The sequence below is a fragment of the Carcharhinus amblyrhynchos genome, chromosome 11 (assembly GCF_965287045.1).
Source record: "Carcharhinus amblyrhynchos chromosome 11, sCarAmb.v2.hapA, whole genome shotgun sequence".
NCBI classification, from domain to species: domain Eukaryota; kingdom Metazoa; phylum Chordata; class Chondrichthyes; order Carcharhiniformes; family Carcharhinidae; genus Carcharhinus; species Carcharhinus amblyrhynchos.
In genome coordinates this window covers 8,272,166-8,298,327 of record NC_137334.1, presented here as the reverse complement: position 1 = coordinate 8,298,327, position 26,162 = coordinate 8,272,166, and the positions used below count along the sequence as shown (strand labels likewise).

Genomic DNA, 26,162 nt, shown 5'->3' with positions numbered 1-26,162 from the left:
ACTATCTCCTTATAACTCCTTTCTATGTCCTGCTCCACTTCCCGAATTATACGGAGCTCCTCTAATTCCCCTTCCAGCTCCTTTACACGCTCCTCCAGAAACTGCAATCTAACACACTTCCCACAAGTAAAATCACCTGAAACACTGTGGGAGTCCCTCACTACATACATCCCACAGGAGATGCAGCTTACAGCCTGAACTGCCATCCCTGAATCAATTACCAGCAGAAAAGTAAAAATATAAAAAAAAACTTCCCTCACACTTATAATTAGGTTAGAGGAGGTGGAAGGGTGGGATTCTCTACCAGTGTAGAGAATCGGGAATCCTCTCTGCACTAATTTATAGTGTTAGGGGCACGAGAAAAAAAAAACTACAAAGCGTCCTAGTGACGACTTCCGGTTTCTAACTAATTTAAAAAAAAACCGCCGAAACTCGCGACTTAGCACTAAAAATAAAAAGTTAAACGGAATAAACAGAAAAATATACCTTGTTTTTGCCTCCTCGCACGCCCAAAAATCGCTGCCTCTCGACTCTGCTCCACAGGAACAATGAGGCCGAGACACGGAGGTAGGTGCTTTTAAACCCGAAAAAAAAACTACAACTACCGGTAAGCGTCCTAGTGACGACTTCCGGTTTCTAACTAATTTAAAAAAAAAACCGCCGAAACTCGCGACTTAGCACTAAAAATAAAAAGTTAAACGGAATAAACAGAAAAATATACCTTGTTTTTGCCTCCTCGCACGCCCAAAAATCGCTATGCCAAAGATTGTCCACCTGTACCACTGAAAAACCAGGCTCAGTCAACAGGGCAGGCTGAAGCATGTGTATCTCTGTCTTGGAGGGTGTTGGAGTGACCAAGAATAAGAATAAGCATCTGGGGAAGAGTCCCCTGACATGTGACCTTTCTCCATCTTCCCTCTCATGGCCCACCTGCTTTTCCCTATTAGATAATGGTTGGAGATTATTTGGTTATATGACAGTGAGGTGCTAAATTGCCAAGGTGAGACTTTACTCCATTCTGTATAAAGCGGCAGCCTTGCTAGGTCATAGAATCCCTACAGTGCAGAAGGAGGCCATTCAGCCCATCAAGTCTGCCCCGACCACACCCAAGCCCTATACCCTTAATCCTACATATTTATTCTGCTATTCGCCCTGGCACTATGGGGCAATTTAGCATGGCCAATCAACCTAACCCGCACATCTTTGGAGAGTGGGAGGAAACCAGAGCACCCAGAGAAAAACAACACAGACATGAGGAGAACATGCAAACTCCACACAGACTTGGGCTAGTGTGCACTCAGTGACCAGCCATATCCAATTCACCTTGCAGGTGGTCACTGTTTCCATGGAGGTGGAGAGCAGCCTGAGACGTTTTGGAAATCATACTAGAGATGAACTCCTATAATCTCTCTCCAACGGTACTCTGGAAATGCTGATAGAAATGCACACACTTCCTGTTGCTACTTCACACATTCCTTTTTCATTAATGACCCCTGAGGTTCTACATCCAGCTGAATAGAGTTGAAGTATCCTGCACCCTCTGATGGGAACTACCCACTGCTCTCCCTGTCACCAACACCTGCTCCTGTTCACATGTGATAAGTCCTTCCCCATGACCACGCTACTTTCTCTATTGTAGTATTTACCTAGCTGTATGTACATGTACTGGTGGAAAATGCATATGAATCATGTGATAGTGCATCTTCACAATTCTGACCCTGTGAGGGCTCCTCACCCTCCTCTGCAGGGGCTCTGAAGGACCTGTGGGGCATCAAAGATATGAGTTAGTACTGACATTGAGAAAGGTTACAAATTTTTACTTTGTGACGTTTTAGTAATACTAACGTCAATTTTTAGTAATACTAATGTCAATTCAACATGAGTGCCAAATGGCAATGCATCATCTAAGGTTGTCATCAAGTCTGTGGGCTGCCTCCATTTTCCCTTTGCCAATACCCATTGTCTGCACCATCCGATCAATCTTTAAGACGTTTTCTCCCAAAGCAGTCAGGGTGGCTATGATTACAGTCCAGTTCTTATTCTCTGCCTCTCCCAGGAGCTTGAATTCTCTTGCGATGAGAGAAGGCAAATATAAAATTTTGAAAAACAGAATTATGCTCAGGTGGGAATGATTACATTTATGGAAGTTAACCATGATAGATGGATGTGAGAGCCAATGGGATGAAGGTGAGTATAAGTGTTGTCAATTCAGTCAGAGATTTGAGAATCCTGCTTGTGTGAAACTGTGAGATATGTCAATCAGGTGAGTACTCTGTAGGAGAATACAAGTCAGAGAGTAATGGATTCCACCAAAAAGTCAGATGATGCTTACCTTTCTGGACATGATGAGATTATCAGCATTTTGCTGCTCTGAATTCCTGTGATGGTCACAATGTTCCTATTGCTCACAATCTGTGCTACTTTTAGTCAGCCTTGCTTAGATAAGGTGGCTGGCTTCTTCCTCCCACCCATGGGAAAGACAACCTCTCTTCTGGCACTGAGCACCTCCATCATGACAGACAGGGAATAATTCAAGAACCTTCTCGTGTCCTCTATTCATCTGTCTTCCCTTTGCTTCAAGAACAAGTTTTCCCAAATCCAACCTAACCTCTGCCAGGTCTCTTTAGATACAGAGCCTTCACTGATAAAGTGCAAGCCATCATCATGCTCACACTCTGTAATTGATAGGATGCTAATGCCCATAACTGGGGTTAAAGAACCAAAATAAAACCCATTTCAGTTGTAACAGGTTTCCAATCCATTACTGGTCCATTGCTTGGATTCTCATTGAAGCAGTTCCTAGCGTGCTGCAATATGTTCATCCTGTTTCTCTCTCTTTTAAAATTTGCATTGATTCACAACACTGGCTGTGCAGTTTCTTCAGGCCACAATTGAGGACCTCTACCAATGAAATTACTTAAACAGCATAAGGATACATGATCTTCTTTTCCAGGGCATTGTACTTGGAAATCATCACAGTGCATGCTCCACAACCTCCTCCACCACAGCCGTACTTAGTCCCTGTTAGCCTGACTGAAAGCACACGTCAAGGGAAAATCTCAATCAAAGCTGGCACCTTAATGATACCATCCACAAACAGCCTTGGGGAATCTAACCAATGTGCACTGAAATAATGGCGATACATCAGTGATTTGGTCAATGAGATGCTACACTTGGTCCAATGGCCAGAGAAGTGATAATCATCTCCTGTTGTGATCAATTACTTGAGTTATCTGCAGATACTAGCAAAGCTGAAACTATTCTGCTGTGAGCAGAGAAGGTTATGAGGAGATTGGATAGACAATGAAAGGTATGGATAGATCAGATAAGGAGGAATTGTTTTCACTCGCAAGAGGGTTAGTAATCAGAGGACACTAACTCAAGGTAATTGGCAAAATACAAACGAGAGGTCAAACGAGTTTTTTAATGCCGAGGTGTTCTGTTCTGAAATCAATGCCTGAAAGGATGTTGGAAGCAGATTTAATAGTGACTTTCAAAAGGGAATGGAATGAATTCTTGAAGAGAAAATATTGCAGGCCTATGGGGAAAGAGCAAGGGAATGGGATTCATTGGATATAAGAGTTAGCACAGGTTCAATGAGCTGAATGAGAAATATCAGGCTCAGGCTTCAACTGAATTACACCTCAGTCGGGAGGGAGGTGGCTGCCTCAGAAAGCTGTGGTGCCGGGGATCCACTGTAGGTCAAGGCTGAGAGCAATAGAAAGATGTCAAAGTGAGAAGATTGAGTTGAGATTCAGATCAGCCATGATCGAATTGAATGGTGGAGCAGGCTCAAGGGACCAACAAGAAAGATTCAAACTAATTCCCCTGGACATTTAGCAACATTGAGTCCACCATCCTGGGAATTGTCATTGACCAAAACTTCAACTGGACCAGCTACATAAATTATGGGCAGGATTTTTCAGCTGCGCTTGCCCCAAAACCAGAAAATCCCACCCGAGATCATCTGCCCCTTGTCCACAGTGATTCCCGTGGGGGTGGGGGGAGGCAGGAGAATCCACCTCTGTATCTGAAGGCTCAGCAAAGCCTTCCTATCACTTACAACAACAACTTGATATAACGACTTCAACATAGCAAAACTTTCCAAGGCACTTCATAAGTATGTCACCAAATAAAAAATTATATGTTGGCACATAAGGAGATATTAGGGCAGATGATCAGAAACTTGGTCAAAGAGGAAAATATTACAGAGCATCCTAATGGAGGAATGAGAGGCATTGAGGTTTGGGAAGGATGTTCCAGTGCTTGAGACTTAGGCAAAAGACACAGGCATCAATTGCAGAACAAGTAAAACCAGGCATGAGTAAGAGCCCGAATGCAGCAGTGCAGAGATCTCAGAGGGTTGTGAGCTGGAGGAGATTACAGCAAAAGGAAGGAACAAGGCCATGGAGGGATTTGAAAACAAGGATAAGAATTTTCAAACTGGGGCATTGCACAACCAACAGCCAATGTAAATCAGTGATCAGAGAACTGACGAATGAACAGGGCTTGGTACAAGGTTGGATACCAGCAGCAGAGATTTGGATTATCTGGAGACTGGAGGTTCAAGACCAGATGTGAATACATTTAAATAGTCAAGTCAAGAGGTAGCAAAGGCATGAATGAGGGCTTTAGCAGAAGTTCAGCTGAGACAGGAGCGAATCCGAGCAATGTTACAAGGTGGAAATAAGTGGTCTTAGCAAATATGTGCTCAGAGCTCATCTTGGAATCAAATGTGCCAGCAATATTGCAAACACACTAGTTTTGTCCCAGACTATTGTCAAAGAGAGAGATGGAGTTGGTAGTTAGGCCAAGGAGTTTGGAGAGGGGACTAAAACAATGACTTCCAGTCTTTAAATGGTGGAAATTTCTGCTCATCCCATTTTACATGATGGGCAAGCAGTCTGATAATTTAGCAACAGTGGAGAGGTGAGATATGGCTGGGTGTCATCAGTGTACATGTGAAAATTGACATTGTGCTTTCAAATGATGTCACCAAGGGGAAGCAGGCAGATGAGAAATGGGGGGGAATCTAGATTGATCCCTGGGGTTCACCAGAAGTGATGGTGTTGAGCAGGAATATAAGCCCTTGCATGTGATCCTCTGGCTACAATTAAATAAATGAAAATGGAATCAGCTAAGAGCAATTCAGTTCAGCTGGTGGGCAGTGGAGTGATGTTGGAGGAGGATGATGTGGTCAGCTGTGTCAAAGGCTGAAGTGAGATTGAGATGGTCAAGGTAGGAAAGTTTACCTTTGTCATAGTTACATAGGATGTTATTTGTGACTTTAATAAAACCTGTTTCGGTACTGTGTCACGGCAGAAACCTTATTAGGGAGTTTCAAACATGGGATTTCTAGAAAGAAACAGATTTGGAATGCAACAAAATGTTCAAGGACTTTGGAAAGGAAAAGCAGGTTGGAGGTGGAATGGTAGTTAGTAAGGATGGTGGGGTCAGGATTTGTTTTTTTTTGAGAAGAGGAGTGATAGCAGCTGATCCACAGGAGAGTGGATCAAGATTTGAAGAGAGAAAATTGTCAACAATGTTAGCGAACATGAGGTTTAGGAGGAAAAGTTGGAAGTTGTATGGGAATAGAATTGAGGGAGTAGGAGATGGGTATCATGGACAAGATGAGCTTAGGAATGCAAGAGGGAAGATCGGAGAGAAACTAAAGGAAGATATGAGTTCAGTGTGAGAACAGTGGGAAAGTTTAGAGGTTAGGCTGACGAAATTCAGTCAATTGTCTTAGGTCTCCGCCACAAACTCAACAGGCAACACCTATTCATTTTGTGTTACCTTCAAGTGCTGGGTGCTTTACCTTCATTCAATAGAACCTGTTAGATTGTATAATCACACCAACACTAAACTTATTTCCAGTTCTATAACATCGCCCTACAACCCTCTGAGACCTTTCGCTCATCTAATTTTGGCCTCTTGAGCGTCCCCAATTACAGTTATTCAAATGTTTGAAAAACACATTTGTTAAAATTAACTTTGAGAAAGCCTTTGTTCAGAAAAAGTATGCAACTTGGTATCTTTCTGTACTGGTTCAAAACCTTCTCAAACTGCCTACCTTGAGAAAGATCAGAAAAGACATTTTTAAATTTAATGTGTTCCATGAATGTAAATGAGATCCTTCCACTTGCTGGTCTTCCTTCAGAACAAAGTTAATTATCTGATGATAACTTTGATAAATAAAGAACCCGATGGGAGAAAGGCTGTTTGAATAGCCAACACTGAATATGGAAGTTTAATTCGTCAGCTTGGATTTCATACTATAGGAAAAGGCTGGAAGCTGCCCAAAGAGAAAACTATCATGAATGTCATGAGAGAGATACCTTGAAGCAGAAATGACTTCTCAACAGGGACAGACTGGGAAAGGTTTCAGAAACAGCAAAAGGCTGCTGTATTAAATCAAGCTACTACAGGTGATCACCTGCAGTACTGCAACAGTGAAAACAGGAGCTTTCACTCACACCCATGATCTGTCCTGCATGTTGATTCCACTTACAAAACCAAGCTCCAACTCTTCAACTACAGAAGCCATCACAACTGCTAAACTGCACCTCAAGTTTTAACCTCTTCACTTCAAGAAGAAGGAATTTAAGCAACAGGCCTGTAACATATCTCAAAGGCTGATTTGAAATTTATCTTTTAAAACATGCTTTATCTGTATTTTGATCACTGTATTTGTATTCTAATTAATACCTTTATCACTTTTTTCGTAAGTAACTACCAATAGTAGTTTTGTAATAAACTACCCCTATTTTGTTTAAGGCTAAAGCTTGCCTGCTGTTTTCTTTTCCACAAAGTAAAAGGGTGCTGAATACAAATTCTTAATTCACGGACCACTTTAAGGAAATGCCTTTTTTGTAATCGTGACACAATCCTTTTTCCCTTAAGCAACTCCTTAAAGCCTACTTCACTGACCAAGCTTGGTTATCTCCTCTAATTATCTCTTTGTGTGGCTCTGTCAATTTAGTTTGAAAATATTTACTCTTGTGGAACACCTTGGCAAGTTTTACTATCTTAAAGGTGCTGAATACTTATATTTATTACGCCGTGAGATGTTGATGTCACAAATCCGCATGTTTTCCCATCCTGCATTGCCCTTGAGTGGCTTGATAGGCCATTTCAGCAGACAGTTATAATTCAACCACGTCGGCCACAATTCCAGTTATTGTTACTACGGTACTACATACTATGCTTTCATTTGTTAATTAGTATTAACTTGTGCAAATTGTGCCCTTTCAAAACAATGCTATAGCACCCAGTTTATAAAACAGTATTTCAATGATTTGATGGATGAACATCTCTGAGGCTCTGGTGCCCATACGTTATTGTGATTCACAGAGTGAAAGGATACGAGTCCTCCTGAGATAGGGTAACAGCATTGTTTCCGGGTCCGCATTCTGTTCTCTGACCTGCAGGTAGAGAGAGAGAGAGGGTGAGAGTAGTAGAAAAGTTGGGGGAGAGAGAGAAAAAGGAGAGTTGAGGAGGGAAACAGAGACAATGAAAATGGTGAGAGGTAGGGAGAGAAAGAGTGAGAATGACAAAGAGGGGGAACAGGGAGAGAAGAAGAGACAGGACAAGATGTAAAGATAGAGAAAAGAAGAGAGAGGGTGGACAAGCAGAAAAGGAAGAAGAAGGAGACAAAGGAAGGAAGACATAGAGGGACTCAAGGAAAGAAATGTACATAGAAAGGAAGTGAGACAGAGAGGGAGTCCAAGAAGGAGAGGGAGAGAAAGCACATTGAGTGCAAATGGAAGTCCAGACACTGCATGAATGATCTGAAGAGACAGTGATCTTTCCCACCATGAACTTCCTCCCCCAACTCTGGCATCACAACTTTACCTAAAGAATCTCAGAAATTCTGAAGCTGCTTTGAGGAAAATCTCCTGAAAAAGGAATTACATCAAATGTTTTTCCTCTTCTCTTTAGAGGGTGCAGATGCTCGCTGAGGAGCGGTACTTTGTCTTGAGCAGCATTTGAGGCACTCAATGGCAGTGGACCTATTTGACTTTGGAAGGTATCACTAATCTCATTCACTAGTCAGGGTCAGTGGATAATGATCAAAAATGGGAATCGCTGTTGGTCCAGGGTGCTGAGGCCAAATATAGTGTCAGTGCAGTGACAAGCCATCTGAACTGTGACAACAGTTCAAACAATGAAGTAAAACTTCATAATGCAATGAGAACCTAGGATTTGGAATAAGGTTGCCTGATTGAATAGTTACTTTCAAAAGGGAATCAGATAAATATTTGAAAGAGAAATAATGTCAGGATGTGGGGAGCGAGTTGGAGATTACATATTGAACAAGCCAGGGCTCAACCCAGTGATTAACCAAATAGCCCTTTTCAGTGCAGCTCTCTTCTATGATCCTATCTGACCATCCTGTTCATTCTCCACACCCTTTAATATCCCACCTAGTTAAATCTTACCCTTCTGTACACCATTCCCCACCACCAACCGCACCAAACCCGCCCCCCCGCCTTATCCATTAATATTCTTTGTTTGCAACTAAATAAATTTTGGACACTTCAATAAAAGTTAGCAATTGTGGCAGCAAATTTCACGTTAGCAGCACCAGTCAAGTGGAATGAAGGGGATGGATAGGGTAGAGGTGGAGAGGTTCTTCCCGCTCAGAAAGGACAGCAGGACTAGAGGGCACAGCCTCAAGATAAGGGGGGGGGGGGCAGTTTAGAACGGAGTTGAGGAGGAACTTCTTCACTCAAAGGGTGGTGAATATCTGGAATTCTCTGCCTGTTGAAGTGGTGGAGGCTACCTCGCTAAATATATTTAAGTCATGGGTAGATAGGTTTTTGGTAGGCAAGGGGATTAAGGGTTATGGGGAGAAAGCGGGAAAGTAGAACTGAGCCACTTCAGATCAGCAATGATCTTATTGAATGGCGGGGCAGGCTCGAGGGGCTAGATGGCCTACTCCTGCTCCTATTTCTTATGTTCTTATGAATTCACCCACCTGATCAATGCAAATCTTAGCAATAGGGACAACATGACAGCCATCCTGATTTTTCTGAGATCCAGGCAGCCTCTTTAAAGGGTGCCCTAACCTTAGTGTTCCGACACAAGCCCCCTTCTCCCTCACAACAGACAAGGTGATACAGCACACACCCCCCACCCCGTAACCAGGGGAATATCCCAACCCCCACCACCAGGAGAATGGGTCACCCCAAACCCCACCAGACAAAGTCTTCTATATAGGGTCTCCTCAGGCTTTACTTCCTCAGGATCCACCCAATCCTTTCCAGGTCCCACCCCTTGACAGTGCCAACTTTACATTTACTCCTGGCACTCTGGCAGTTACATCCTGGCTGACACACTGATCTGGTGCGCTGGGCTCCAAGTTGCGGGGGGCGGTCAAGGAGGTAAATGCTCTGCCCACGTACCACTCTGCCACTGGCAGGCTGCAGAGGACGGAGTCCCCCAAGGGACGTGAGGGTTGAGAGGCCTCTGGCTAGGGGCAAAGGGTTGACCTCAGGAAACTCTCCCAAGGTGGGGAGGGTCTTGTGGCTGGATTTCTCCTTCTCGCCCTAGGAAACCTGAAGGTCACTTTTGGCATGTTGATTTCAGGCAGCACTCTGATCAGAATCTTCATTTTTGTCTGTATACTGTCAAAACTTTGAAATGGTCAGGTCATTTTCATCTCCATGTCCCCTGGACAATAGCGGAATCCTATTCAATAGGGGAGGATTTTCTTCTCCACAGCTGCTCACTCAACTGCATTCTTTTCACACTGCATGTCCAGTCTCTGAACCTTCTCAGAAAGTTGATATCCTTTGAAAACCTTTGTAAGCCTTTGAAGTCCTTTGAAATCCATTGTAAACCTTTGAATTTTTTTTCACTCAATTTCACAATCCAACACCCTTAACTAGCATTTGATTGACAGCTTAATGGTTGTTGCATAGCATGCTTGAGGTTTGTTTATTCCTGCTCTGGACAGGAACCTGATTGATGCCAGTGGGGCAGGCCGGGTGCCCTGATATTTGATTCAACAGGCCATTGGGTTCCCACAAGTGGTGAATGGGGCCAGTGAAAGAGAATGAGACTTGCATTTATATAACACCTCCTAAAGCACTTTACAGTCAATGAAGGAGCTTTGAAATGTAATCACTGTTGTGCAGTAGAAAATGCAACAGCAGAATTATATATAGCAAGCTTCTTGTGCTGTTGATTGAGCTATAAAGGAAAATCCTAAATTGTTTTTTAAGTACGTTAAGGGTAAAGGGATAACTAGGGAAAGAGAATGACTCATTAAGGGGCACAGTGGTAATTTGTGTGAAGCCAGAGGACCTAGGTAGGGTTCTAAATGAATACTCTCTGTTGGTGCTCACTAGTTAGAGAGACAATGTGGGTATAGAAATCACAGAGATGGACTGTGATACAATTAAAAAAAATTAACACAGACAGAGGGGAGATTCTGAGTGGTCTGGTGGTCTGGCAGACTTTGAAGTAGATAAATCTCCAGGGCCAGATGAAATGTATCCCAGGCTGTTGGGTGAGGCAAGGGAGGAAGAAACAGAATCTCTGGCAACAATTTTCAATCCCTGTCTGGCCATAGGAGAGGTGCCGGAGGACTGTAGGACAGCCAATGATTCTAGTACCATGATTCAAAAAGGGAGGAAGGGATAAACCAGGAAACTGCAGGCCAGTCAGTCTAACCTCAGTGGAGGGGAAAGTATTGGAAGTAATTCTGAGAAACAGAATTAATCTGCATTTGGAGAGGTAGGGGTTAATCAACAAAAGTCAATGGTTTTATTTAGGGGAGTCACATCTGACCACTTGATTGAATTTTTCGAAGAGGCGACCAGGAATGCAAATGATGACAATGCATTTGACATTATCTACTTGGAATTCAGCAAGACTTTCAATAAGGTCCTACATGGGAGACAGATAACAAATGTAAGAGCCCATGGGATCCAAGGAGATTTGGCAAGTTGGATTCAGAATTGGCTGAGTGGCAGGAAGCAGAGCTTGATGGTTGAAGGTTGCTTTTCTGACTGGAAATTTTTAGTAGTAGAGAAATGGTTTGGAAAAATGATGAGATAGAAGGTGGATAAATCTCCAGGGCCTGATAATCTTCATCCTGGAGTATTTAAGGAATTGACCCTGAAAATAGTAGATCCATAGTCGTCATTTTCCAAAATTCTTTGGTCTCTGGTCTCTTTCCTACAGATTGGAACAGCTACTGTAAGCCTGCTATTCAAAAAGGGAGGTAGAGAGAAAACAGGGGAGCTATAGATCAGTAAACCTAACGTTGGTACTGGGGGAGTTGCTAAAGTCTATTTACAAAGATTTCATAGCTCAGCATTTGGAAAGCCATGGTATAATCAGACAAAGTTAGCATGGGTTTACAAAGGGGAAATCGTGCTTGATGAATCTATTGAAATTTTTTGAGGATGTAACTAGTAGACTTAGTAGACTAGTAAACCAAGGAGAACCAGTAGATGTGGTTTGTTTAGACTTTCAGAAGGTTTTTGACAAGCTCCCACATAGCATTATGTAAAGTTAAAGCACATGAGATCATGGATAGTGTCTTGAGATGGATAGAAAATTGATCAGCATTTAAGAAGCCAAAAATTGTCATAAATGGATCTTTTCCCAATTGACAGGTATTGACTAGTGTGATACTGGAGAGATCTGTGCTAGGACCCCAACTGTTCACATTATATAGTAATGATTCTATAAAATTCTAACAGGATTAGGCAAGGTAGATTCAGAAAGGATGTTTCCAATGGTGGGGGAGTCCAGAGCTAGGGATCATAGTTTGAGGCTAAAGGATAAACCTTTTCAGGTCTAAGGTGAGGAGAAATTTCTTCACCCAGAAGGTGGTGAATGTGTGGAATTCACTACTACAGAAAATACTTGAGGCCAAAATGTTGTGTGCTTTCAAGAAGTTTTACAGCAGGGAGTTATGCTGGAACTGTACAAAATGATGGTTAGACCACAGCTAGAGTATTTTATGTAGCTCTGGAATCCACATTATAGGAGGGATGTGATAGCGTTGAAAAGTATGCAGGGGAGATTTGCCAGGATGTTGCCTGTACTGGAGGGCTTTAGTTATTAAGATAGATTTGATAAACTGGGGTTGTTTTCCTTGGAGCAATGAAAACTGAGAGGGGAGACGATTGAGATGTATATTAGATAGGCAGGACGAAACATTTACCCTTGGTGGATGGATATATGATGTGGAAATGCCGGCATTGGAATGGGGTAAACACAGTAAAAAGTCTCACAACACCAGGTTAAACTCCAACAGGTTTATTTGGTAGCAAAAGCCATTTTTGCTACCAAATAAAACTGTTGGACTTTAACTGGATGGATAAATGACCAGGGGGCATAGATTTAAGGTAAGGGACAGGAGGTTTAGAGGGGATGTGAGGAAAGTGAGTCTGGAACTCATTGCCTGAAAGGATGGTGGAGGCAGACACTCTCATAACATTTAAAAAGTATTTAGTTGTTACATTTGCAATGCCAAAGCATTGACGAAGTTCTGGAAAATGGGATTATAACAGCTAGGTGGTTTGTCTTTGACTGGTGCAGATGCCTGTGCTGTATCCCTCAATAACTCTATAAATGTTTCCAAGGACAACGTCTCTGCGCTACTTTGAATCAGTGCTGTGGAACCTTTCATATTCAACCCAGCTGCCTTTCTCCCAGCATGCGTTGGTCAATAATGAATGTCTTTCACCAGGACACTTCCTTCATGAGAAGGCAGTTGGGGCTTGTTAGAGAATTTCAAAATACTCTGGGATTTAAGACACGAATAAAGACTACTAAAACAAGTAGATTAATTTTGGGTAAGAATATCAGACTGCCTTAAGTATATTACAGGGGTACTGTTTGTTCAGACACACATATAACCACAGTTAGAGGATTTAAACATGTGTTTCAGATTTAACACGTATTTTTGAAGATGGTCTGTTCACTTTGGCCAAAATACAGGCTGCCCAAGGCAAAATTGAATGACAGATAAGTGAGAAGAACCACATTCTTTAAGAACAATACAGTCATAGAATACAGTTTTGTTATCAGTATAAATCATGGAAAGTGCAAGTTCCCAGACACTGGAAATGAATAGGATTACTCATTTTTACTGATAAGGGACGCCTCACCAGACAGTGGAAAAGAACTTTTGAACTCTGCAATCCATGTAATAGAAGTTATTAAGAAACAGTGGAAAAGCGACCTTTCAACTCTATGATTTGCGTAGTAGAGAGCAGGAGCTTCCAGATCCTACAAACCAATGAATTCCCATGCTGTCAGAGGGTAGAATATAATTGGCCAAGATATATGACATTTATTAACAATGAATGACCTGTATGATGATGGTTGATTCATACCTGGTAGAGATGAGCCAGATGGCGGGAAAAAGTGAACTTGGAAAATGTATAATGCAGAGGCAAGAACCAACTGAGCCACAGTTGACACTGGAAAGAAATGTACTTTGTTTCATGACTTTGGGATGATCCTAAAGTTCTTCATAGCCAATGTGCTGTGTGTTGGAGACGTGATACTTGGAACAGACTTTATTTAAAAATGAATGGAGCTTTATTAATAGTGTGTGACATCTTCCGTAGCTGCATCTTCTCTCTCTGTTTCTCACCCTAGTTCTATTGCATCATTTCCAATGTATATATTAATACAGCATAGCTCCAGTGAACCAATAGGAATAAATACGTAATATTTCCTCCACTCTTAAATTGAACATCCCCAAACAAGTTCAACATGGACAATAGTCAATAGGTCAGTCACTATTAGTAAGTCAGCTGGCTTGAAGATCATCACTCTTGGAGTGTTTGACAGCTCACGGCCCATGGTTGAGTTGAGGTTGTTGTGTTCAAAGGAGCTCTGTCACAGCTGTCCATGAACAAACAGCACTTAAACATATAGGAAAGGTGAATACATGCAGCAAGGTCATATATTTGCAATCAAAAGGAACCTAGCCGGAGGGAGAGATAAACGTCTCACACCAGATCATTTAGAAAAACTGGAAGAGTGAGATTTGGAGTGTGACAGAACCACAAGCCAAAAAAAACTCGCATAAGTAAGACAGACAGAGACACAGGGGGAGAGAGAGAGTGAGACACACACAGACACAGGCTAAATAGATGTAGGAGGAAACACACAGATGGGGAGAGAGAGATACACACATCAAACACAGGAGTGAAGGAGACACAGGAAGAAATGGAAATAGAACACAAAAAGACAGCCAGAGTCAAGGAAAGAGATGCAGAAAGGGAGAAACAGAGGTATAATGGCATATCCAAAAGACAATCAGTATGCCATTCTCCCTCAGTACTACACTGGAATTTCAGCCTCCTATTATGTATTGAAATCTCCAGAGTTGAAGCAACCTTTCCACCTTTTCAATTTCTGTTCAAAAACTTTAAAGATCTGATTCTCTCGATATGCTTTGATCTTACCTTACGCCCATTTACAAAGAACACCAGCTCATCTATAATGCTGTGTTGAGACATCCCAAAAGATTTCCTCTGGTCTTTCAGACTTCTGAAGTCTTTGGTTATTCCTTGCTCGGGAGCAAAATGCTGTTTCGTTCTGCGTACTTTGGGGGTTGATCAGTCTCTGTGATTGAATAACTGATTGATATCAGGGTTGGCCTTTGCAACGTGGTTCACTGTTCCGTGTCACCTTCTTGTTGAATATTTGGATGACAGAGAATAAGCCAAGAGCTACTTACTTGAAACAGTTTGAACTTCACGCACTTTGCACACATACATTCCTCTACTCAGTCCTGAGGGACTGCCTAAAAAGAGTGTACAAATTTAACCATTTACTGTATGTAGTATGCTTGTCTAAAACCAGATAGTTAGTTAGAATTTATGTTATTCATTTATGGAATGTGGACATCGTTGGCTAGAATGCATTTGTTGCCTGTCCCTAATTGCCCTTGAAAAAGTGGTGGTGAGTTGCCTTCTTGAACCATTGAATTCCATGTGGTGTAGGTACATCCAGAGTGGTTTTAGGGGAGGAGCTACAGGATTTTGATCCAGTGACAATGAAGGAACCGTGGTATATTCCTTAGTCAAAATGGTAAGTGGCTTGGAGGGGAACCTCCAGCTAGTGATGACCCTATGTGTCTACAAAGTGGCAGTGATTTTGGAAGGTACTTTTGAAGGAACCCTGATGAGTTCCTATAGTGCACCTTGTACATGCACTGCAGGTCGTTATGCGACAGAACACAGTGCTGATGTTGTGCATCAATGATAAAGGGGATGAATGCTTAAAGTGGTGGATGGGGTACTAATCAAGTGAGCTGCTTTGTCATGATGGACAGGCTGTGGAGAGTCAGGAGGCGAGTTACTCGCTACAGAATTTACCAGCCGCTGTCTGCTCTTGTAGCCATAGTATTATTATGGGTAGACAGTTTAGTTTCTGGTCAATGGTAACCATCAGGGTGTTAATAGTAGGGGAATCATTGATAATGATAATGCCATTGAATGTCGAGAGCAATGGTGAGATTCTCTCTTGCTGGAGTTGGTCATTGCTTGGAGTGAATGTTATTTGCCACTTATCAGTCCAAGCCTGAATATTGTCCAGGGCTTGCTGCATATTATCACGGACTGCTTCAGTATCTGAGGAATCTCGAATTGTGCAATCAGAAACAAGAACTATGGCTGTAATGAAATTAGGAGCTGAGTGGCCCTGGCAGAACCCAAACAGAGCATCAGTGAGCCAGTTATTGCCACTTGATAGCACTGTTGTTGGTCCTTCCCATAAATAATAATTGAGAAAAGACAGATGAGACAGTCATTGACTGAGTTGGATTTGTTCTGTTTCTGTGTAGGACATTCTTAGTAATTTTCCATCATGCTGGATAGATGCCAATATTGCAGCTGTACTGTAGCAACTTGGCTAGAGGAAAGCATGCTCTGGAGCACAAATCTTCAGTGCTATTTCTGGAATATTGCCAGGGCCCATTGCCTTTGCAGTATCCAATACCTTCAGCTGTTTCTTTATATCACGTGGAGTGAATCAAATTGGCTGAAGACTGATACCTATGATCATAGAATCCCTACAATACAGAAGGAGGCCATTTGTCCCTTTGAGCCTGCATCAACAACAATCCAACCCAGGCCCAATCTCCGTAACCCCACGTATTTACCCTGCTAGTCCCCCAGACACAAAGGGGCAATTTAACATGGCCGATCCACCTAAACTGCTGAAATAACTCCGTGGAGGTGAAAGTCCCATCACTCAGTGCTTCTTCATTTACAACAACATTACATAACAGAGCTCCCTCTCCCTGTTGCTTCCTGCTATAGCAGGCAGAGAGACTGACACACCTGCTTTAAATAGGGAGCATGAGGCTCCCTGATTGGACAATCCATTAGGACTCATCAGGGAGCTCTTTGTGTTCAAACCAAATAAACAAAATCAGCTTAACTCAAAAAGGGCAACTCCCTAAAAAGAGGGGAACCGCCCGAAACAAAAGACAAAGTAGAAAGGAAACTTAAAACATCAAATTAAAACATGATTAAGGGGATCAATAATACACCCCAGTCCCTGTGGAAGGCATCAACTGTGCCCTTAGACACCGCATGCTCCCTTTCCAGGGACACCCGGCTACAAATATAGCCATGGTAGAGGGGCAGACAGTCAGGTTGGATGACCCCCTCCATCGACCGCTGCCTGGACCTTGCCAGGCCTAGGAGCAGGTTCATGAGGTGTCATCCTCCTCGTTCCCCACCCCCCTCTGCACCAGGTGCCTGTAGATCAGGAGTGTGGGACTGAAGTGCAAATAAAACACCAATAAAAGGCTTTTCTTTGAAGGGTGACTGCATGCAGCATCCTCCACCCGAGTCCCCGAGAAAGTGGGGCAAGAACCCTCCATAGAGCGACATCTACTGGGGACGTCCGCCGCCAGCGGCAACAAGGCCCGCCAAGGTATATCCGGGCGATGGGTAAGGACGCAGTAGTAGAAGGTATGCAGCAGCAGCCTGTACAGGAAATGTCTCTGTAGCCACCTGACAAAGGGACAGGCTGTTCCGAAAGCTTGTGGCTTTTGCTACAAATAAATCTTGTTTGGACTTTAAACTGGTGTTGTAGGATTTCTTTCTGTAGTAGCACAGGGCACAGAGGGCATTTCCATGAGGTGGCTCAAACTGTGGGGCACCTGACCTGGCAGAGGAGGTCTAGACTTGGGACCAATGTGAAATTCTGCCTGAGCAGGGGCACGCTCGGCAGGACCCCACCACATGCCTATCCCTCCTCGAGACCATATGTGCCCTCAGGTCCAAGCACAACTGTCCTAAGGCCTTGGATGGCTTTGGCCACTTGCCGGATGGCCACCCCCGCATGCTCAGCCAGTTCGTGGGGGGATTCATCCAGCTCACTCATCAGCCATACAGCAGGTCCCCAGTCCTGGTCACCCCGGCTTCCACGACCCTCCTCTCTGCCAGCCACCTGAAGTTATACAGGTGGAGGAGCTGATTCCTGAGCAGTGGCTCTTGCACAAGACAGGGGAGAGCTGCATCACGAAGCAAACTGTTCCAGACTTTGAGAAGGTCATGGTAAAAGATGGGCAATGCATGCATGAAGGTTTGCAGACTCCCCCAGATTTATGTACAGGAGCTGCACATCATAATTCAGGCTGAGCCCCTGGTGGAAGAAATACATCGTCAGCGTATGCCATCGTGGAGAAGGCTCAACGTAAAATTATCTCTGCAGAGTCTGAAGGTGGAAGATTGCCACCCGGGTATGAAGACATACCAATGCCTGACCACCCTCCCCAAGCAGGAGAATCTCTGCACGGACCCAGTGCAGTCTGTTATCCCAAAAGAACTAGACGAGGGTTCTCCAGATGTTTGCAACAAAGTCAGGGGGAAGGGTCACAGTGACCAGTGGTACCACAGCATGGAGGCGATCAGCTGATTTATGTTGAAAACTCATGCCCTGTAAGACAGCACTCAAAACAATCCTATCCAGCGACTCAGGCGAGCAGTGACTTTGGTCTCCAGCTCCTGCCAGTTCATCAGCCAGATTCCTCAGCAGGGCAAAGATGGGTTCCCAAGTACAGGAGACTGGTCCTGCTCCAGGTGAAAGGCCTGAGCTCCTTCGGGAGGAGGTTCATCTGCCACGGACCAGGAGTCCGGAGCACTATGCCCAATTGATCCTGGTAGAGGATGTGGCAGAGTACACACCTGGCATTCCTGCATCCTCCAAGGTCAGCCGGGTCCATGAACATGAGGTGCACGTCATCGGCATAAGCCGACAGGACCACCTCGACGCTCAGGCCGCACAGAGCCAAACCCTACAACCTCCTCCGCAAGAGGTTCAGGAATGGCCCCACACAAATTGAATACGGTTGGCTGGATAAGGAGCAGCCCTGCTGCATTCCTCTCCCAAAGCGAAGGGTCACCGCCAGGGACCCATTAACTTTAATGTGACTCTGCGATGGAGTACAGTAATCAGATAAAGGCAACAAATTGCATCCCGAACCCAAATGCCTGCAGTGTTCTGAGCAGATTCTCATGATCCGCCCTATCAAACGCCTTCCCCTGATCTAAAGACAAGAGGTGCTCAACAGACCAGCCCTCTGGGAATGATGGATCAGATCCCGGACCAGATGGAGATTATCGTGGATCGAACAGCCCAGGACCATGTAAGACTAGTCAGGGTGGATCATGTGGTCCAGCACAGAGCTAAGCCCTGATGCCATTGTCTTGGCAAAGATTTTATAGTCCGTAGTGAGGAGGGAGACCGGGCACCAGTTTTTAGTAGGCAGCAATCCCCCTTCTTGTGCAGCAGGGCAGTGACAGCCCTGCGTCAAGAGAGGGACATCTCCCTGGTTGCAAGACTCTGCCCCAAGACCCCCACATAGTCATTCCCCAGGATGACCCAGAACACCCTGAAGAACGCCACAGTCAGCCCGTCCAGCCCCAGGGCTTTCCCCCTTGAGAGGCTATGAGAGCGCTGGTCAACTCCCTCAGGCTTATAGGAGCATCAAGCCTGCCAGTGCTCTCCAGGTTGACCTACGGCAGGTCCTTCCACAGAACTGTGGCGGCACCCTTGCTGGACGGATCCGGAGAGGTGCCCTGATGCCCTCGGATCTGAGACAGGGGACCCGTCATTGGCCAGCAGGAACTGCTGGGGGATTGCCCGCCTTTTTTTCCACCGAGTAGAAGAAGTGGAAGCCGCAGTCTAGGTCCCCTTGGAACCTGAGCTGTGATCTCATGTACGCGCTGAGACCCGATGAGTTGCAGGTACTGCAGCGTGCCCTTCTTCTCCCTGTACTCCAGCCGCAGGGCCAGGTCCTCATCAGGCTGACCGAGGTGTGATTCCAGGTCGAAAACCTCCTCGACCCTGGATTTCCGCCTCTTTGTCGACCCATTCGTGTATTCCTGACCTAAGATATGGATGTGAGTCTTGCCCTCAGCCCACCATAGCTTCAAGGAAGGGAAGCCTCCCAGCCCCTTTCTCCAGCCAGCCCAGAAACGATGAATCAAGTCCAGAAACCTCCTGTCCTCCAGCAACAGTACACAGACGCCACCCTGGGTGCGAGATGGAACAAATTCTATCCACACCAGGTAGTGGTCCGAGAGCACGGCAGCTGCTGCACAGAAGACGACAGGATGCCGGATGCGTACACCCTCGAAGTGTAGAGACAGTCGAGTCTGGAAGCGCTGGCTTCAGGCCTTGTGTGAGTGAAGATTCAGGAACCAGGATGGAGATGTCTCCAAGCAGGTCCTGAAACTTCACCACCACCAGGGTGCGCTGCCAGGGTCTGATGCAGTCCCGAGCTGCAAGGGTGCAGTTGAAATCTACACCCCCCCCACCCAAGGACAATGCATTTGCCCCCTTTGATGGTGCTGAGATGAGTGGACGCTTTCCCGTAGAAAATCGGTTGGTCAGGGTGTAGATGTTCAGGGAGTAAATGACCACACCCCATCACGGACTGTCAAGTGCAGCAATCCGCCTGGCCCCCGGCTGAAAATGCAGGGCCAATAAGATAGCCAACCCGAAGCGAGCGTGAGATGGCTCATGTGGACTCCCCCACCACTTCCACTCCAGGAACCGTCGGACTTCATCTTCCAGGGTAGTGTGGGTTTCTTGCAATAAACACACCACATACTTCCCGTCCTGGAGAACTGAGTAGTTCTGAAACCTACAGAGTGGCTCACTGCTGTCATTGACGTTGAGGCTGGCTGGGGTCACCTTCATATTAGCAGCTTAGTGCTCCTGTCACCATTCACCACTTATTGAATTGTTTGACGGGGTGGTGGCGCAGGACGCACCGGTCCACTCTTTCATGAGCCCAGTAAGGAACCCTTGCAACTGGCGCTATTCTTTTTCATCCGGGCCCAATGCCACCTGCGAGCAGTCTTATCTGGACTGTATCACTAACGCCAGGCCCAACCAACAGTCAAGGGCCAGTTGGACACTGACAGGGCAACTCACGTGTTCAATTATAAAGGTTCTGAATTCCCCTGGGGTGGATGAGGCATGGCTCGGTGGGGGCAGAAAGTCCCCTGCTTCGCTGCAGGTGGACTCACAAACCATCCCTGTGCCCACGACACAGCAGCTCTCCTCCTCAGGGCAGTCGCCCTCTGACTCCGGGTCTCCCATCGCAGTGCGTATGGCACACGGGGTGGTGGAGGTCAGTGTTCCATTCCTTTTTGTTTTTCTTTCTCGTTGTCTTCTGGTCACACGGACGCTCTGATCCTACCAGCAGCCAAGGTGGCAGCAGCTGCTGGTGTGGCCTCCCCTTGTGGGGGGCCGGGTGGTACCTCTTTGTGGGGAGAGGGAGCTGCGGTGCCAGCTGCAGCCGCCTAGGGATGGGGGGTTGGCAGCCTTGGAGGTAGGGCAGTTCTTCTTAACGTGTCCCACCTCCTTATAAGCATGGCACCGCACGCTGTCCATGGACCAGAAGACCCTATACAGCACCCCGTCAAAGGGGATGTTAAAGCAATCCTCCCAGGCCAGGCAGTTAAACACCTGGTGTCAGAAAGAGTACACGTGCCTGAGGGTGGGTTCCTGAAGGCCGAGCAGGATTGGGATCACCCAGGACCTGACCTTCCCCAGTAGATGAAGGTGGGGAGGAGGAGCTCCATGAGAATAAAAGGTGAGACATTTGATAGAATGACCCTCTGGGGGGTAGCCTCCAGAGGGTCTACCACCAGGAACATCCCGCCCACCGTGAACCCCATTTCCAGGGCGAGGTGAACCGTCCACTTGGCCTTCAGGAAAAATGCAGCCTTGCTGTACATTTTCGAGGCTGCGACAATGGCTGAGGAGCCGACAAGCCCAGCCATTGCCCTCACGCAGGCCTCAATAGTCACATCGGGGTGGTTGTAGCACTTGACCCCGGGCTGTTTTGTGATCAGGCCAAGTGATGGCAGGGCCTTGGGAGCGACAAGGGCCCTATATGCTGCTGCTCCTGCATACATGGATCTAGAAGGCCCTGCCACCGGCAACAATGGCTTTGTCACCATTGTATTGTTGGTGCTACGCCCACCCCGAGATTGTCCAGGTGTCATGTTTTTGTTTTTTTCCCTGTGACAATGCAGGGAGGATTGGGTGGGGGCCTTTCTGGCCCACCTAACGAAGGAACAACCAGTTCCGAAAGCTAGTGGCATTTGCTACAAATAAACCTGTTGGACTTTAACCTGGTGTTATGAGACTTCTTACTATGTTTATCCCAGTCCAACGCCGGCATCTCCACTTTATGGGAGGCACAGAGAGAGGGTAAAGAGGGAAGTGAGTGCGGGTATGGTGGGGTGGGGCAGGGGAAGGTTCTCTGCCCAGGTGCTGAGGTGAGAGTCAGAGAATGTGGGAGGGTGGGATGGGTTTGGGCTCTGATCCTCTGTCCCTAGTTGCAGAGACGGAGAGAGAGGGACAGAGGAGCAGGAGGGAGGACAGGGGATAGGGTACTGAGGTGGGCTAGTGCTCCAGGACAAGAGGACAGAAAGGGGGCTGCCAGTGTTGGGGGCAGCGGCAGTGGGTGGGGGGATTTTAAGTCTTCGGCCGTTTGGGTCCAACAAAAAGCACAGTTTGTCGTTATACTTCACAAGGTTTGAAGTATTGAACAGTGCACAAACTGCACATTCATCCTCATCCACCAAAATTATGGGTGAATTTTCTGTTGACTTAAACTTGCCAATTTCCGGAGAAAACTCATTGCCTGAAAAAGTTAAACAAGAAGTGGAATCTGAAGTGGCAATGGAACTACATTATATTTCTTTTATTGAAGTGAGGGAAGAAATTTACCCTGAAGACATTTGTCCCATAGGGTATGATCGAATATTTTGTTATAAATTGACTAGAGAACATAGGTGATATGTAAAATTTGAGAGAAGAGATTGAGATTGAAAGCAGGTTAGAAGTTTTCATAAGTCCCATTTTCTGAGGGTGAAAAATAATTGGCTGACTTTTTTGGAAGCCTCTCAGGCAATCTACCATTATACTTGCAAATTATTCCCTGACCCTAGTAAAGGAAAATAAGCATTTGTTGATGGGCACTCTGATAAGAAATGTTGGAAGAGATCTTGCTGATCATAAGACTTCTAAAGTTCATGTTAAAGCTATGTGTGTGTTCGTTCAAAGACATAAATTATCTGGAAGAATTGATTCTGCAATATCGACTCAGTTTGAAAAGGAATGTTCGTACTGGAGGAAAGTGCTGAGACATGTTGTTGCCACAATCAAAATGCTGTCTTCATTGGGACGACTTGTAGGAGGACATGATGAGTTATTGGTGTCAATTCAAAGGGGTAACTTTTTAGCCTGCTTTGAATATGTCAGTGAATTTGATGAGCTTCTTGAGAGCATTTGAAAATTTATTGATATCGAAGCGTAGGGAAGACCAACATTTTAACACAGAATTTATGATGACTTCATCAAAGCCACTGACAATGGACTTGGATTCACTGGACACTCCACTCACATAAATTTGCGAAAGTAATGTCTTTGATTTTGTTAGAGGGCATAAAGAAGTTAACTTTTATTTTTGAAACTGAATGAGACTCTGTAGAATATACAGAATGACAGCATATGCATCTTTTTGATTGGGGTATTTGTGTCTGCGTTGGACTGATTCATTCTGTCCTGCACTGGCCTATGCTGCAGTCACATCTTCGGATGGCTTTTCTGTTTGCTCACCAGCAGGTTCCATGTTTGCTTGCCTCAACACTCATTCTGACAAGAGATAAACTTGAATTTCAATTCAACACAGGCATGTTTTTAAAAAGCACCAGAGGAGTTAAGCAGTGATCTATTTGTATACTTTTGTGGCTTGTGCCTTTGCGGCCTGTGGAGTGAGGGTGGGTGGGGTCAGGAGAGGCGTGACATCATTGAGAGAGGGGTATGGCATTATTTGGGGGGTGGCCCAGAAATGGTGAGTGGGGGGCTCCACAAAGTGTAAATCCACCACTGGCCTATTGGTAGCCATGCCTTCAACTGCCTAGGCACAAGCTCTCGAATTCCCTCAGTAACTCTTTCCACTGCCCCTCTACCTCTCTTTCCTCCTTAAGTCAGAGTGCCCTGTGATCCTTTACATCCACCTGAGTGGCATTCTTTGAAATAGATTTCAATTTGATTCTCTTCCACCAAGTTTTTGGTCACCTTATCAAATATCTTATGCAGCACAGTGTCATATTTTGCTTCATAACTCTCATGTAAAGCATCCTGTACCATTTTACTGTATTAAAGGTGCTAAATAAATTAAAGTTGTTGTTGATGAGACCATGAGTTTTCAGATAGAATCAAAATTACCACATCACACAGGCTTCATCTTTTACCTGTGAAGGGATGTGACCCTGACATTATTTCTGAGTTTCTCTTAACCATTGTTTTATGCTCTGTGGCCTGAAGATTTGCAGTGTCTCTGCCTCTCAACTCAATGATACAAGCCAAGTTTATGCATCCTTTCGTTGTAATTTAATCTTGTAACTGGTAGCGCAAGCTTTCGGAGCGCTGCCCCTTCATCAGGAGAGTGAAGAGTTAGGTTCACAAACAGGGCATATATAGACACAAACTCAGTTACAAGATAATGGTTGGAATGAAAGTCTTAATAGGTAATCAAGTCTTGATTGCCTGTTAAGACTAACGTTCTGACCATTATCTTGTAATTGAGTTTGTGTCTATATATGCCCTGTTTGTGAACCTAACTCTTCACTCTCCTGATGAAGGGACAGCGCTCCAAAAACTTGTGCTACCAAATAAACCTGTTGGACTTCAATCTGGTGTTGTGAGACTTCTTACTGTGCCTACCCCAGTCCAATGCTGGCATCTCTACATCTTTTAATTGTGGGTATTCTCCCAACTGCACTATACCCTGTGACCATCAGAGGGTCATGATGTGGAGATGCCGGCGTTGGACTGGGGTAAACACAGTAAGAAGTCTCACAACACCAGTTTAGTCCAACAGGTTTATTTGATAGTAAACGCCACAAGCTTTCGGAACACGGTTCCTTCATCAGGTAAGTAGAACTTTCCTGATGAGCTCAACTTTCCACTCACCTGACGAAGGAACAGCATTCTGATAGCTTGTGGCGTTTACTATCAAATAAACCTGTTGGACTTTAAACTGATGTTGTGAGACTTCTTACCATCAGAGGGTGGCAGAGTACAATACATTGTATCTGAGCAGATGGAGAGAAGCTCAATAAGAGGGATTGTACACCACATGCTATGTGTGGGCACAATTACACCACTTGTGTATCATCAGGAATAGGTTTATAATATTCTCACTGCTGATACTGCGCAAGCTTTAGGAGGGGGTCAAATAGAGAATGAAATGCATTTACAATTGGCATGTCGCACTGTCCGCAAGACTAGGGAGCAGGTGAATGTTCATAGGGAATCTGTGGTGTAACTTTGATGCTGGAGCCAGGAAAATCTCAGGAATAGCCAGAGAATCCCAGTAAAACTAATTGTTAGAAATAGGGGAAGGAGACTGTCTCCCAAGAAATAAAGAAAGAATGTGAATTATATCTCACTTTACCAATCTTCCAGTTGCCACAAAGTCACAAACAGCCATTGAATGTAGTCACTGTGTTGAGGAATAAATATTGACCAGAACACTGGGGAGATCTCCCTTGCTCTTATTTGAAATAGTGCTATGGGATTTTGTAAGTCTGCCCAAATGGAGATGTGGCTTTAGTTTAACATCACAACTATAAGACAACGCCAATAACAGGTCTCCACTACAGATCCAGCAGTGCCATCTTAAATTATATCATCAATTACTGAAGTGGGATTTGAACCCAAACTCCTAATTCAGAGGCAAGGGTGTTTCTATCCATCAGGTCACAGTTGACATCATAGTGAGATTGACAGCAGTATCCTACAAACCATTGCATCACATACTGTTTTACCTCCTGTTGTAGCTGGCCCTTTAAGGGGCATACATCAGGAGGGTCATGTGACCTGATCGTCCAATGGGGAATGAACGCGGGGATCTTGATGCAGAGTGTGCGCTTTTACAGCTAGAGTAGATCCGAGAACTGGAAGTGGTAACATTGTGAAAGTACTCTGTATATTTATCTGCTTGTAAATAACCATTATAGTTCATTATACTAACTGGTGGTTGCCAATCCTAGCAATTACTACACCTCCAGATATTTAATTGGCAGATTACCCTCCTTTCTCCACTTCTGGGTTCATGTCACTGATCAGATTTTTCATTATTCCTTTTTCTCTTTCCCTAAACAGTATTTTTTACGTCATGTTCTCGTATTTTCAAATGCTGTGGTTAAGAACAAAAAGTAATTCACAGGCAGCAGGGATTGCATATGTGTTCAAGCTAAACAAGCCAGTGTGTGAAATGTCACAGATCAGTCTATTGCAGGCTGTTTTGGGCTCAGAACCTATTACCCTGAAGACTGAGACATTTGACAGTGTGTTATCTGTCCTAATTGTCTCTGTCTAAACTAATTAAATTGAGCTTAAATTTGTGCTAAATTTTAATGTGCACATGGAAATAATAAGAAGTCTCACAACACCAGGTTAAAGTCCAACAGATTTATTTGCAATCACGAGCTTTCAGAGTGCTGCTCCTTCATCAGATGAACATAAGAACATAAGAAATAGGAGCAGGAGTAGGCCATCTAGCCCTTTGAGCCTGCCCCACCATTCAATAAGATCATGGCTGATCTGTCATGGCTCAGTTCCACCTTCCCGCC

General features: G+C 44.8%; 1 protein-coding gene across 4 annotated transcripts in view; it reads right to left on the bottom strand.

Annotated features, from left to right (window-relative positions):
* The window catches only part of LOC145349908 (aldehyde oxidase 1-like), a 185,889-nt gene extending 171,276 nt beyond the window's left edge, over positions 1-14,613 (bottom strand). Inside the window, exons 1-3 of one of the 4 annotated variants that reach the window (XM_080198567.1) lie at positions 14,445-14,613; positions 7,367-7,424; positions 2,937-3,033 (exon numbers count right to left, since the gene is read on the bottom strand). In XM_080198567.1, coding sequence (XP_080054693.1) covers positions 2,937-3,033; positions 7,367-7,424; positions 14,445-14,498 — 209 coding nt within the window. In that variant the 5' untranslated portion in view covers positions 14,499-14,613. Of the gene's footprint in view, positions 1-1,646; positions 1,762-2,332; positions 2,892-2,936; positions 3,034-7,366; positions 7,425-14,444 lie in introns of those variants that run through there. The other 3 variants (XM_080198564.1, XM_080198563.1, XM_080198565.1) reach the window with 3 other exon arrangements.
* Between the last annotated feature and the right edge of the window lie 11,549 nt (positions 14,614-26,162).